This window comes from Rhinoderma darwinii, chromosome 1 (genome assembly GCF_050947455.1).
Source record: "Rhinoderma darwinii isolate aRhiDar2 chromosome 1, aRhiDar2.hap1, whole genome shotgun sequence".
NCBI lineage: Eukaryota > Metazoa > Chordata > Amphibia > Anura > Rhinodermatidae > Rhinoderma > Rhinoderma darwinii.
The window spans coordinates 388790502-388803280 of NC_134687.1; the positions used below are offsets into that span (position 1 = coordinate 388790502).

The following is a 12779-nucleotide window of genomic DNA, read 5'->3' on the forward strand; positions in this document are numbered from 1 at the left end:
ATATGTGTTGCAGTTACCTGATCTTCTTCTGCACTTTATAATCATTCTGCTCTTTTTTATGGAATCCAGCTTTCAATGCGCAAAGTTCCAGGTGAGCTTAAAATAGACTTGTGTTTTTATACACAGCAGCCAATCTGGGAGGGCAGAGCTGCAGGGGGAGTGAAAGAGCAGCAGCATGAACCAATGATGAGACAGGAGGCGGAGTTGAGACTACCTCACACTTCCTGCAGACACTGTAGCTAAGCTGTAGTCACAGATCACAGCTCCGCACTAATGGAGCTAAGCTAAAAGGCAGCCAAGCAGCAAGTACTGAGAAAAATAAATAGCAGGTATCACCTATAGATGACATACTTACATACGCTATATGACCAAAAGTATGTAGACACCCCTCCCAATTATTGATTTCAGGTGTTTCAGCCACAGCCAGTGCAAACAGGTGCATAAAATCAAGCACACAGCCATGCAACCTCCATAGGCAAACATTGGTATTAGTATGGGTCGTACTGAAGAGCTCAGTGACTTTATTGATGGCATTGTCATAGGATGCCACCTTTGCCATAAGTCAGCTTGTGAAATTTCTGAACGGCTAGATCTGCTACGGTAAACTGTGGTGGTATTATTGTGAAGTGGAAGCATCTAGGAGTAGTAACAACTCTGCCATGAAGCGGTAGACCACACAATCTCACAGAGTGGGGACGCCGAGGGCTGAAACATGTACCACATAAATATCACCAATCCCCTATTGCATCACTCACTGCAGAATTGCAAACTGCTTTTGGAAGTGACATCAGCACAAGAATGGTGTGTCAGGGGCTCCATGAAATGGGTTTCTTTATGATTGTACACAACACGTGCAATGCCAAAGTGTCAGCCATGGTGGTGTAAAGCACGCTGCCCCTAGACTCTGAAGCGGTGTAAATGTATTCTCTGGAATGATAAATCATGTTTCGCTATCTGGCAGCTTGATGGATGAAGCTGGTTTCACAGATTCCAGTAGAACGCTACCTACTAAAATAACGTAGTGCCTACTATGAAGTTTGGTGGAGGAGGGATAATGGTCTGGGGTTGTTTTTTAGGGTTTGTTCTAGGCGCATTATTTCCAGTGAAGGGTAATGTTAATGCTGCAGCATACAAAGACATTTTAGACAATTGTATGCTTTCAACTTAGTGGTAACAGTTTGGGGAAGGCCCTTTACCGTTCCAGCATGACTGTGCCCAGGGGCGTAACTAGGAAAAACTGGGCCCCATAGCAAACTCTTGACCGGGCCCCCCCCCCCCCCCCGCGGGTGCCACAAGCAGCCCCCCTTATAAATAGTGCCCCCTGTAGAATGTGGCTTACAACCCCCCTGTAGACAGTGCTATATAGCCCCTCCTATAGACAGTGTAACACCCCATTTGTAGATAGCGCCCCCACCTCCCCCTTGTAGATAGTGCCATACAGCCCCCCTGTAGATATCGCCATAAAGCCCCCACTGTATATAGCGCTGTACAGCTCCCTCTGTATATAGTGCCACACAGCCCCACTCCCTTGTATACAGTGCTCACAGCCCCCCCTTAGTAGAAAGTGCAGCACACAGATCCCTGTAGATTGCGCTACACTCAGCCCCCTGTAGATAGAGCCACAGCCCTCCCCCTCGTAAATAGTGCCATACAGTTCCCCCATGTGTATAGTTCCACACAGCACCCCCTTGTGTATAGTGCCACACAGCTCCCCCTTGTGTATAGTGCCACACAGCCCCCCTTTGTGTATAGTGCCACACAGCCCCCCCCCCCCCCTTGTGTATAGTGCCACAAGGCAATGGCACATCCGAGAAAGTTGTATCAGCCAGGGAAATGTCACTCAAACATAGAAAGGTGGGTTTGGAGGCTGGACTATGTGTTTCTTCAGCATAGCAGCACCGCCCCATGACCCTCTAATGAGTAATTAGCATATAGTGTGCGCCGTTTTAAAAGTGGATTTTAAGGATTTTGCTGCATCTGAAAAAAAACATACAAGGGAATGTTTGGAAATATTACTGCATGGTGGCAGCTCAAGTGGTTAAAACTACCTGACAGATTCCAATTAAATATACAATGAATTGAGAACAATTCCATCTGCCCTGCAATTTTTGTTATTATAAATATATCCTATATAATTACTGCAGCAGGACCAAGCTCAGTACATATATACAGCACCAGAACAAAGCTCAGTACATATATACAGCACCAGAACAAAGCTCAGTACATATATATACAGCACCAGAACAAAGCTCTGACATATATACAGTACCAGAACCAAGCTCAGTACATAAATACAGCGCTAGAACCACTCTCAGTACATAAATACAGCACTAGAACCAAGCTCTGACATATATACAGCACCAGAACAAAGCTCAGTACATATATACAGCACTAGAACAAAGCCCATACATATATACAGCACCAGAACCAACCTCAGTACATAAATACAGCACCAGAACAAACCTCAGTACATAAATACAGCACTACAACCAAGCTCAGTACATATATACAGCACCAGAACCAAACTCATTGCATATATACACAGCACCAAAACCAATCTCATACGTATATACAGCACCAGAACCAAGCTCAGTACTTACATACAGCATCAGAACTAAGATCAGTACATATATACAACACCAGAACAAATACAGCTCAATGTAGTGCAACCCCTGCCGTATAGGTTTGTACGGCGTAAAACTACAGCTCCCAGCATGGCCCGAACAATGGTAAGGATATGCTGGGAGATGCGGTTTCACAAAAAAAATCATACCACCATCATCTTGCTGCAGATCACACTGACTACAATACTGATTAGAGGCAGAATAAACATTTACATTAAGTGACTCACCGGTGACGTTTCAGATTCTAGTTCTTTTCTTCTCCCTCCGGTACAAACATCTATGATGGATTTCTACCGGCCATGACCCATTTCTGCAGTTTTCCGCTCAGATGTCTTCAGCTTCTCACTTTTAAAATATTTCTGCACCTATAAACAAAGTTAAAATTCTCAACACCTCTAAATGTAATAAAGCACCTTACACTGCACCTCTAACTATGATAGCGCCATTCACTGTGTCCCTGATTATAATAGTACCATACACTGTCACACACATACACACCATGCCACCTGTAGATAGTGCCCCCATAGCCCCCTGTAGATAGTGACCCCCATAGAGCCTCTGTAGATAGTGTCCTACATAGAAGCCCCTGTACATCGTGCCCATATATGAACTCCAGATCTGCAAAGCAATAGTGCTAACCACTGAGCCACCGTGCTGCCCTACATATAGCTTCCCCTATAGATAGTGCTCCACGTATAGCCCACCTCAGTAGATAGTGTCTCACATATTGCTCCCCCTGTATATAGTGCCCCACATATAGCCCACCCCTGTAGACTGTGCACTACATATAGCCACCCTGTTGCTAGTGCCCCACAGGTAAGCCACCCCTGTATATAGTGTCCCACATATAGCCCACCCCTATAGAAAGTACCCTAAAAAATAGCTCCCCTTTAGATAGTGTTCTACATATAGCCTACCCCTGTATAGTGTCTCACATATAGTGCCCCACATATAGACCCCCCTGTAGATAGTGGCCCACATCCCCACATATAGACCCCCCATGTAGATTGTGCCCCACATCCCCACATACAGACCGCCCCTGTAGCTAGTGCCCCACATATAGACCCCCCTGTAGCTAGTGGCCCACATATAGACCCCTCCCCTCTATATAGTGGCCCACCTATAGATGACCCCCCTGTAGAGAGAGCCCCCACTATAGATAATGCCACTCACAGTTTTATGAGAAAAAAGATATAAACTTGACATACTCACATGATCCCGTTCCCACGATGTTCACTGGTGATGCAGACATGCTATCTTCTTAGCATGTCTGCTGGAGCTGAACGAGCGTCATCCAATGACGCTGATTGGCGGGGAAGAATGACTTGATGATGTCATCGCGCCGCTAGCCAATCAGCGTCATTGTAAGGCACTGGATGGTCGGGCACATGCCCTGCCATTCAGTGCTAATGCATGTATTTGGCTGTCGCTAGCACCGGGGACCCCTCCAGTGCTAGCGAAACCTACAGGCATGAGAGGGCCTGTGTCGCCCAGCCCATACTTGTTTGAGGCTCGGCGGCGCGGGCCCCATAGTAGCGGCACTACTGCTGTAGCAGCCATAACGGCTGCTAGCAGCGCCACCGGGCATATGGGGGGCATGTCGGCTTCCGGCATGGGCCCCCTCAAGCCCCGGGCCCCGTAGCAGCTGCTACGGCTGCTACTGCGGTAGTTACGCCACTGACTGTGCCCCAGTGCACAAGGCAAGATCCATAAAGGCACGGTTTAACAAGTTTGGTGTGGAGGAAATTGAATGGGCACAAATTCCCTCAGAAGCACTCCAAAATCTTGTGGAAAGCCTTCCGTGAAGAGTGGAAGCTGTTATATCCACAAAAGGGGGCCCAACTCCATATTGATGCCCATGAGTTTGGAATGGGATGTCAAACAAGCGCTTATACTGTAGGTGTGATGGTCAGGTGTTCACACATTTTTGGTCATATAGTTTATAATATTTAAGCTCACAACTGAGCTTACGCTTTAAAGGGAACCTGTCACCAGCATTTTACCTATTGTACTTTACTTATCCCTCATTGGCCGCTGCTATCAAAAGTTCATTGTCATTATCCCCTCTCCTAAACTCCTCCTCCAACTGTAAATAACGGTCTGCAAACATTTTGCGCCTTTTATCGTAATAATCCGGTGTCCCTTTGTGTGCACACACTAGAGGAGGGCATCCGTGCACAAGCGCGGGATTTTGTGTGCTGGGGGAAGGTAAGGAGCTGTCAATCAAAAGTAAGGAGGCGGGGTAAACTCGGAAAGAATTGAGGAATGAAGATCTGACTCTTTAAACAAAGATTTGACTCTTTTCAAATCAAGATCTGACTCTTTTATGCTCATTTGCATACGGTGTGGGAACATTAGAAAGCAGAATAATAAAGCTACAGAGCCGACTAAGAAGACAATTCTAGGTTATATAGAAATTATTTTTCACCCACTACCACCAGATATTGCTGGTTTAATAGGTGAAATGCTGGTGACAGGTTCCCTTTAAGAATCTATTCACCTGTGGTCTCAGACCTACGGATGTAGCCATCTTTATCTTGACTCTGATAACTCGCTGCAGCGTGATATCACACAACAAAAGCCATTGAAAAGCCATTCAAAAAAGTCAAGATAAAGTTAACTGACACTGTGTATCTAATTCGTAAAAAGTCAAGATATAAGATGGCTACATCTGTATGTCACTTTTCCACCCTGTCCGGATCAGATCTAGGGCACTATCCACGTGTATCCATATATATTCAAGCATAAAAACAAGTTTTGTACCATCGCAATAATTCGTGCAAGGTTCCTGGTGCAGAGGGAATAGAAGAAATGGTTTCATTGAAATTAAATGTTGCAAAATATATTTGGGTTTCAGAGAAATCATGGAAACAGTTAATCATGCAATGATAAATGTCATTTTTGAAGGTGCAATACTGTATAAGATGAAGAGATGCCACACACACTGCCAGGAACGCGAATGAGCAGCATGACAAGACAGAGTCAATAATGTCTGTCACAATCTGCCTACTTAGATCATTGTGACAAGTAATTTGGTGACCCCATTTAATGTGGATAAGCAGAGTTTAGGCACTTTACAGTGTCTACATGATTCATGAGAGGGGCACACGATGACTACTTCTTGTCAGCAGAAAACGGCATTTTTTTTTTTTTACATTACATTTCAGAAGATTGTTTTCTCATTTGTGATCCCGGAGTATTCTGCTTTACAGCATATGTCAGCTACGTGGCGGTGGCTGCAATGGGATTTAGCCAGTGCAGCATTAAGAGAATGGAATTTAAGCAACTTCATGTAAAACAGCGAATGTGTCAAACAAGTAAGAATTTACCATGTGTCCTGATAGGTCCATTTATCGAAAGTTTGCCAAAAGCTGATGTAACCGTTGCTTGCGTAGAGTTCATGCATGACAGACCAAGCCACATGCAATATGTTGCTACAGCAACTATCCGTGATCAATGGCTGAATATGGCCGTATCTTCTCCATCGCTCATCTGCGGAATGATGCCACAGTCGTTTCTCTGATATGTAAAGAGGATGGACATGCTTTGGCACCCTGTCATTTTTGGGGAACTGAAACAGTGTATTTGTGTTACCCGTTGAGCTTTTGAGCTATGTCGTTCTAGGGGTTAATAGCGTAACAGGATAACATAACAAAAAGCAACTGTAGATTTTCTCCACATAATTTGTTTCTACGATTCCAACAAACTCTGATGTATTAGATTTAGATACTGTAAAGTAAGCAGAACGCTCTATAAATGTATATTGTTGGTACAAAATACAGTTGATGCCAGATAGATGGATGACTGCATTCACATTTAATGTATACGCCGGGAAAATTGTCCGACATTAAACGTAGACTGCGACGGATGCCTAGCAATGGCATCTGTTACCCATAGACTTTTATGGGATACGTTTAACATATATACATCATGAATTCCCATGACCTTTAAACAGACGCCATCTTAGCCTATGAGTGATGGAAGCAACTATTAGGTATCCGTCACCGATAGGCTATTATGGCGCCGGTATACATCATGAAAAGCTATTGAAAAACCTGTGGCCTGTACATTTAATGGATGCATGTGATGTATCCCATATATCGGCATACATCACCTATAAGCTATTTTGTTTAATAAAAAGTATAACACGCAGTATGTTGTTGTTGTTTTTTTGCAAAATCCCGTAGTAGGGAAAATGATAGTTTACTATGCTATCCCATACTTGAAAAGAAAATGTATACTGACGTATACCAGCTCGTATACTAGGACACCCTTCTGGCCACTGTCGGGCTAATAGAGCCGTATGGGCACATTTAGCGTGTATGTCGGGAGTATTACTGACATACACGGTAAACGTAGGGCAAAAACATAATGTGAAGATAGATAGATAGATAGATAGATAGATAGATAGATAGATAGATAGATAGATAGATAGATAGATAGATAGATAGATAGATAGATAGATAGATAGATAGATAGATAGATAGATAGATAGATAGATAGATATGAGAGAGATAGACAGATAGACAGATAGATAGATAGATAGATAGATAGATAGATAGATAGATAGATAGATAGATAGATAGATAGATAGATAGATAGATAGATAGATAGATAGATAGATAGATAGATAGATATGACATAGATAGATAGATAGATAGATAGATAGATAGATAGATAGATAGATAGATAGATAGATAGATAGATAGATAGATAGATAGATAGATAGATAGATAGATAGATAGATAGATATAGACATCCAATAATCTTTGGATGCTGGTGTTGAGGGTTGTTAAACTCAGACAGGGGAAGGATGTACAACATTGCATCAAACAACATACAACCTGAGGGGCCAAGTCAGATGTCAAACTCTCAATGTACAGCACAATGCCAGTATGATCATGGGAAAGTATTAGATAGGTTCTCATCATAAACTGGCCACTGACTGTACATACATGATTGCCACATGGGTCTTTGAAGTTCATTTTGTGATGGCATGATAGTAAGGCTTTAAAACGATATCCAATCCTTCTGATGTATTTTATCATTATGGTCCTATAGATGATCACAGCATTATCATATTTACAGCTATCTTTGACAAAGCCATTCCTAGTCAATACAATCTAAAGCAGTATTTGTGTACGTGGTGCCATGTTAATATACCTCTTAACCCCTTAAAGACCAGGCCAATTTGAGTTTTTCAATTTTGTTATTTCCTCCCTGCCTTCCAAAAGCCATACATTTTCTATTTCTTCGTCGACATAGCCATATGAGGTCTTATTTTTTGCGGGACAAGTTGACGTTTTTCATGGCACCATTTATTGTACCGCATAATGTACTGGGAATCTGAAAAAAAAATATGTGTGGGGTGAAATGGGCAAAAAACAGCGATTACGCAATTTTTTGGGATTTGTTTTGTAGAAAGATAGATAGATAGATAGATAGATAGATAGATAGATAGATAGATAGATAGATAGATAGATAGATAGATAGATAGATGATAGATAGATAGATAGATAGATAGATAGATAGATAGATAGATAGATAGATAGATAGATAGATAGATAGATAGACAAATAGATAGATAGATAGATAGATGATAGATAGATAGATAGATAGATAGATAGATAGATAGATAGATAGATAGATAGATAGATAGATAGATAGATAGATAGATAGATAGATAGATAGATAGATAGATAGACAAATAGATAGATAGATAGATAGATAGATATGAGAGAGATAATAGATAGATAGATAGATAGATAGATAGATAGATAGATAGATAGATAGATAGATAGATAGATAGATAGATAGATAGATAGATAGATAGATAGATGATAGATAGATAGATAGATAGATAGATAGATAGATAGATAGATAGATAGATAGATAGATAGAATAGATAGATAGATAGATAGATAGATAGATAGATAGATAGATAGATAGATAGATAGATAGATAGATAGATAGATAGATAGATAGATAGATAATAGATAGATAGATAATAGATAGATAGATAGATAGATAGATAGATAGATAGATAGATAGATAGATAGATAGATAGATAGATAGATAGATAGATAGATAGATAGATAGATAGATAGATAGATAGATAGATAAATAGATAGATAGATAGATATGAGAGAGATAATAGATAGATAGATAGATAGATAGATAGATAGATAGATAGATAGATAGATAGATAGATAGATAGATAGATAGATATGAGAGAGATAATAGATAGATAGATAGATAGATAGATAGATAGATAGATAGATATGAGAGAGATAATAGATAGATAGATAGATAGATAGATAGATAGATAGATAGATAGATAGATATTATCCATCAGGCGGTAAAAACTACATATTCACCTTATTCTACAGGTTGATCCGATTACGGCGATACCAAATTTATATGTTTTGTTTTATGTTTCACCGCGCAAAAAATAAATCATGTTTTGTGTCGCCATGTTCTCAGAGCCATAACTTATTTTTCCATCAATTTAGAGGTGTAAATTTTGCGGGGCGAGCTGTAGTTTTCACCGATACCATTTAAGGGTACATGCGACTTTTTGTTCCTTTTTTTTTTAGAGCTACAGTGACCAAAATACAGCAATTTGCATGTTTTATATATTATTTTTTTTACGTCGTTCACCGAGCGGGTTAAATAACGCTATATTGTGATAGCTTGGACCTTTACGGACGCAGCGATACCAGTTAGGTTGACTTTTAGATTCTTTTTACATTGCTTTAGGGAAAAAATGGGAAAAGGAGGGATTTTGCATATTTTATTTTATTTTGAACATTATAAAAATCTTTAACTGTTTTTTACTTTTTTTATTAGTCCCCCATGGATACTTGAAGCAGCGATCATTGAATTGCTTGCATGATATACTGCAATACTAATGTATTGCAGTATATCCTGACTCTAACAGTCTCCTGCCGGAGCCAGAGCTTCAAAAGAGTACAAACATGGCAGACCTGGGGGTTTTCATTAGGCCCCCAGTCTGCCATAACAACCACTGTAAATGGCTGATCGTGCCGCGGGGGGGCGCAATGGCGTGTTTGAGGGGGCACCCCCCTGATTCTAACAATTTACATGCCGCGGTCACGATTAACCACGGCATTTAATGTGTTAAATGGGCAGAATCAAAGTGAACTTTGATTCCGCCCGTCGTAGTGAGGTGTCGACTGTGTAACACAGCCGCCACCCGCTTAGTATGGAGCAAGCTCATCCCGTGAGCGCGCTCCATATTTCCCCTTAACGGCTGCCGCGTACCAGTACGTGAGATGTCGTTAAGGGGTTAACATTGTTATTCTTTCCTTATTTATTACTAAAAAAGTCTTAAACCAGTGTAAGTTAACTAAAAGGTGAAGCGCAATATATAATGCAATGATTAGGCTGCAGTCCAGAAAAGGGCATGTTGCCAGGTATGACATTACAAGAATACAATGAAATAACAAAACATATTTTCCTTTTCCAGGTCCTTCCTCTGTGATCAGCAATGATGATGATTCAGCCAGCCCCCTTCATCATATCTCCAATGGCAGCAATACCCCATCCTCCTCAGAAGGTGGCCCTGATGCCGTTATCATTGGTATGACAAAGATCCCTGTCATTGAAAACCCGCAATACTTTGGAATTACCAATAGTCATCTAAAACCCGATACATGTAAGTACAATGTTTTGTGATGATATGTCTAGTGACACAGATGTATAGAAGACTCATATAGTATTTCACAAATATTGCATGCCTTTATCATTCTAAAGTGGGCCATGTACTGTCTAATTTTGAAGTGAATCTCCACCTTCGAATACTTTTTGCCTTTTTTTCCATCTAAATGAATCCAAAATTCTGCACTGATTGTCTTCTTAATATATCTTTATAGTGGTCAGAGCTCAGTTTTTCTGCTGCATAAATTGTCATAAATGAAAAACATAACTTGCTGGAGCCTGCAACCACCACTGGGGGGAGCATAGGAGCTTACTGCATACTGAGTTATTACATAAACAACATGCAGAAAGCTCACATGCTCCCTCTAGTGGCTGCTACGGATGGGCAGCATAGTATCTTTTAAATTGATGTCTATGCAGGGGATTTGGAGCTCAGTATCAGAAAACAGAGCTCTATATTATATCAAGTAACATGCCTTCTCTTCTGGCACCACTGGCATGACGGAGCCTAATAAGGCTTATTGGGTGGTATCTTCTGACTGCCTTTTTCTAACCAATGATGCGCTTATCATTTTTCACAGGATCACAATCACAAACAGCTGACTTCTTAACCTTATAAATAATGCAATATGAAGAAAACTAAAGCATGGCGAGGGGGGGGGGGTAGCATTATATTATGTAATTTAAATTATCAACTCCATGGTTTCATCTTATTACACTATTTACTTTCCTCCTTAATATTTCCACATGTGCAGGTTGGGCACCTTAAATTAAAGGACTTTTCCGGGTTATTCAAATTTATGTCCTATCCTTAGAAAAGGCCAACAATATTAGATCGGTGGGGGTCCGACTGTCGGCACCCCAGACGATCAGTTCTTTGAAGGGGCCGTGGCACTCGTACAAATGTAGCGGCGCGTACAAATGAAACGGTACAAACAGAAAGAAGAAGCATGTAAACAATGAAGAGGCTGCGGCGCTCGTATGGCCACTTAAAACAGCTGACTGGGGGACCCCCACCGATCTAATATTGGTGGCCTATCCTGAGAATACCTCATAAATTTTAACAACCTGGATGACCCCTTTAACTCTAGCTTGTTATAACTATTAGGCTGGGTTCACACGAGTATGTTACGTCCGTAATGGACGTAACGTATTTCGGCCGCAAGTTCCGGACAGAACACACTGCAGGGAGCCGGGCTCCTAGCATCATAGTTATGTACGACGCTAGGAGTCCCTGCCTCTCCGTGGAACTACTGTCCCGTACTGAAAACATGATTACAGTACGGGACAGTTGTCCCGCAGCGAGGCAGGGACTCCTAGCATCGTATATAACTATGATGCTAGGAGCCCGGCTCCCTGCACTGTGTTCCGTCCGGGACTTGCGGCCGAAATACGTTCCATCCTTCACGGACGTAACATGCTCGTGTGAACCCAGCCTTACCCTAATGGCAAACCGTATTCCAACTTTCGTTCCTCGTGAATACACCAGATTCATAACTAGGAGTACAGTATGTTCTTTGATCGTCCCTATTAGCCCAACAGCGCAATATTTTTATATGCCCTTTGAGAACAGACTTGTCCCTGTAATATGCTGCCTTTACCCACGGCAGTATATTGAGGTGGTAGATTTGCGTTAAAAATCAATGGCAAAAACATGTTTTTGCATCAGCACCAAGAATTAAGAATACAACGCCATATTTTTAAGTCACTGGAGGGAATGTTTGCATTTTACAGCCTCTCAGACAGTTGGGAGATTAATATATTTCCTAAAAATACAATGACAAGGTTAATGAGTTTTGGCATCATTGGGATCATTACTAAACGTATTCTTTTTATTTTTCATAAAACCTTTTAGGGTGTCACAATACATAGCCAAAGGATTTATCTGTGCATAAAACACATGCAGCAGACAGATTTACTACTTCGGAGAGGTTCCATATTAAAAATATAGTCGCTAAGCAAAATATTTTAGCGGTGTAAGGAACGCAAATTGCACCTCTCAGATTCCAGTGACTATTGTTCTTAGATGAACGCACGGCTTTCAGAGTGGGATGACATGTTAAGAGCAGTTATGCAACACGGGCACTCGTACGCCAATACTCATTCACATGCACCCACGCGCACACACACTAGGGTTTTATGTCAGAATTGCCATCACTCTAATAATTATGGGCACAGCCAGGCTGCCCTCTCAAGGGACAAATCGGGATAGCCCATGTTGTTTTTTTTTTCACCCAACCCTCTTTTGTACCTGGTAGCCCCAGATTTAACTATGAAACAATTTCCATGAAACACAATCACCCTAGACAAAGAGGGCCCCAGTCTTGGTTGGTTTTATCACATTTGAGTCCCCCCTCTCCAGTGGATCTGTATTGTTAGCAAACATAGGGGTGGCGAATCGGTCCAAAGATCATGGAAAGAGCAGTGGAGGGAAAAGCATACACCTGGAACTCTTGTCTTGGGTGGAAAAACCAA

The 12779-nt window shown here is 41.4% G+C and overlaps 1 protein-coding gene across 5 annotated transcripts in view; it reads left to right on the top strand.

The window, feature by feature from the left end:
* NTRK2 (neurotrophic receptor tyrosine kinase 2) overlaps positions 1–12779 on the top strand; it is a 240212-nt gene that overhangs the window by 169414 nt on the left and 58019 nt on the right. For all 5 annotated transcript variants that reach the window (XM_075828697.1, XM_075828669.1, XM_075828691.1 and 2 more), the window contains one exon: positions 10114–10302. In XM_075828697.1, the coding sequence (XP_075684812.1) occupies positions 10114–10302 (189 nt within the window). The remainder of the gene's footprint in view (positions 1–10113; positions 10303–12779) is intronic.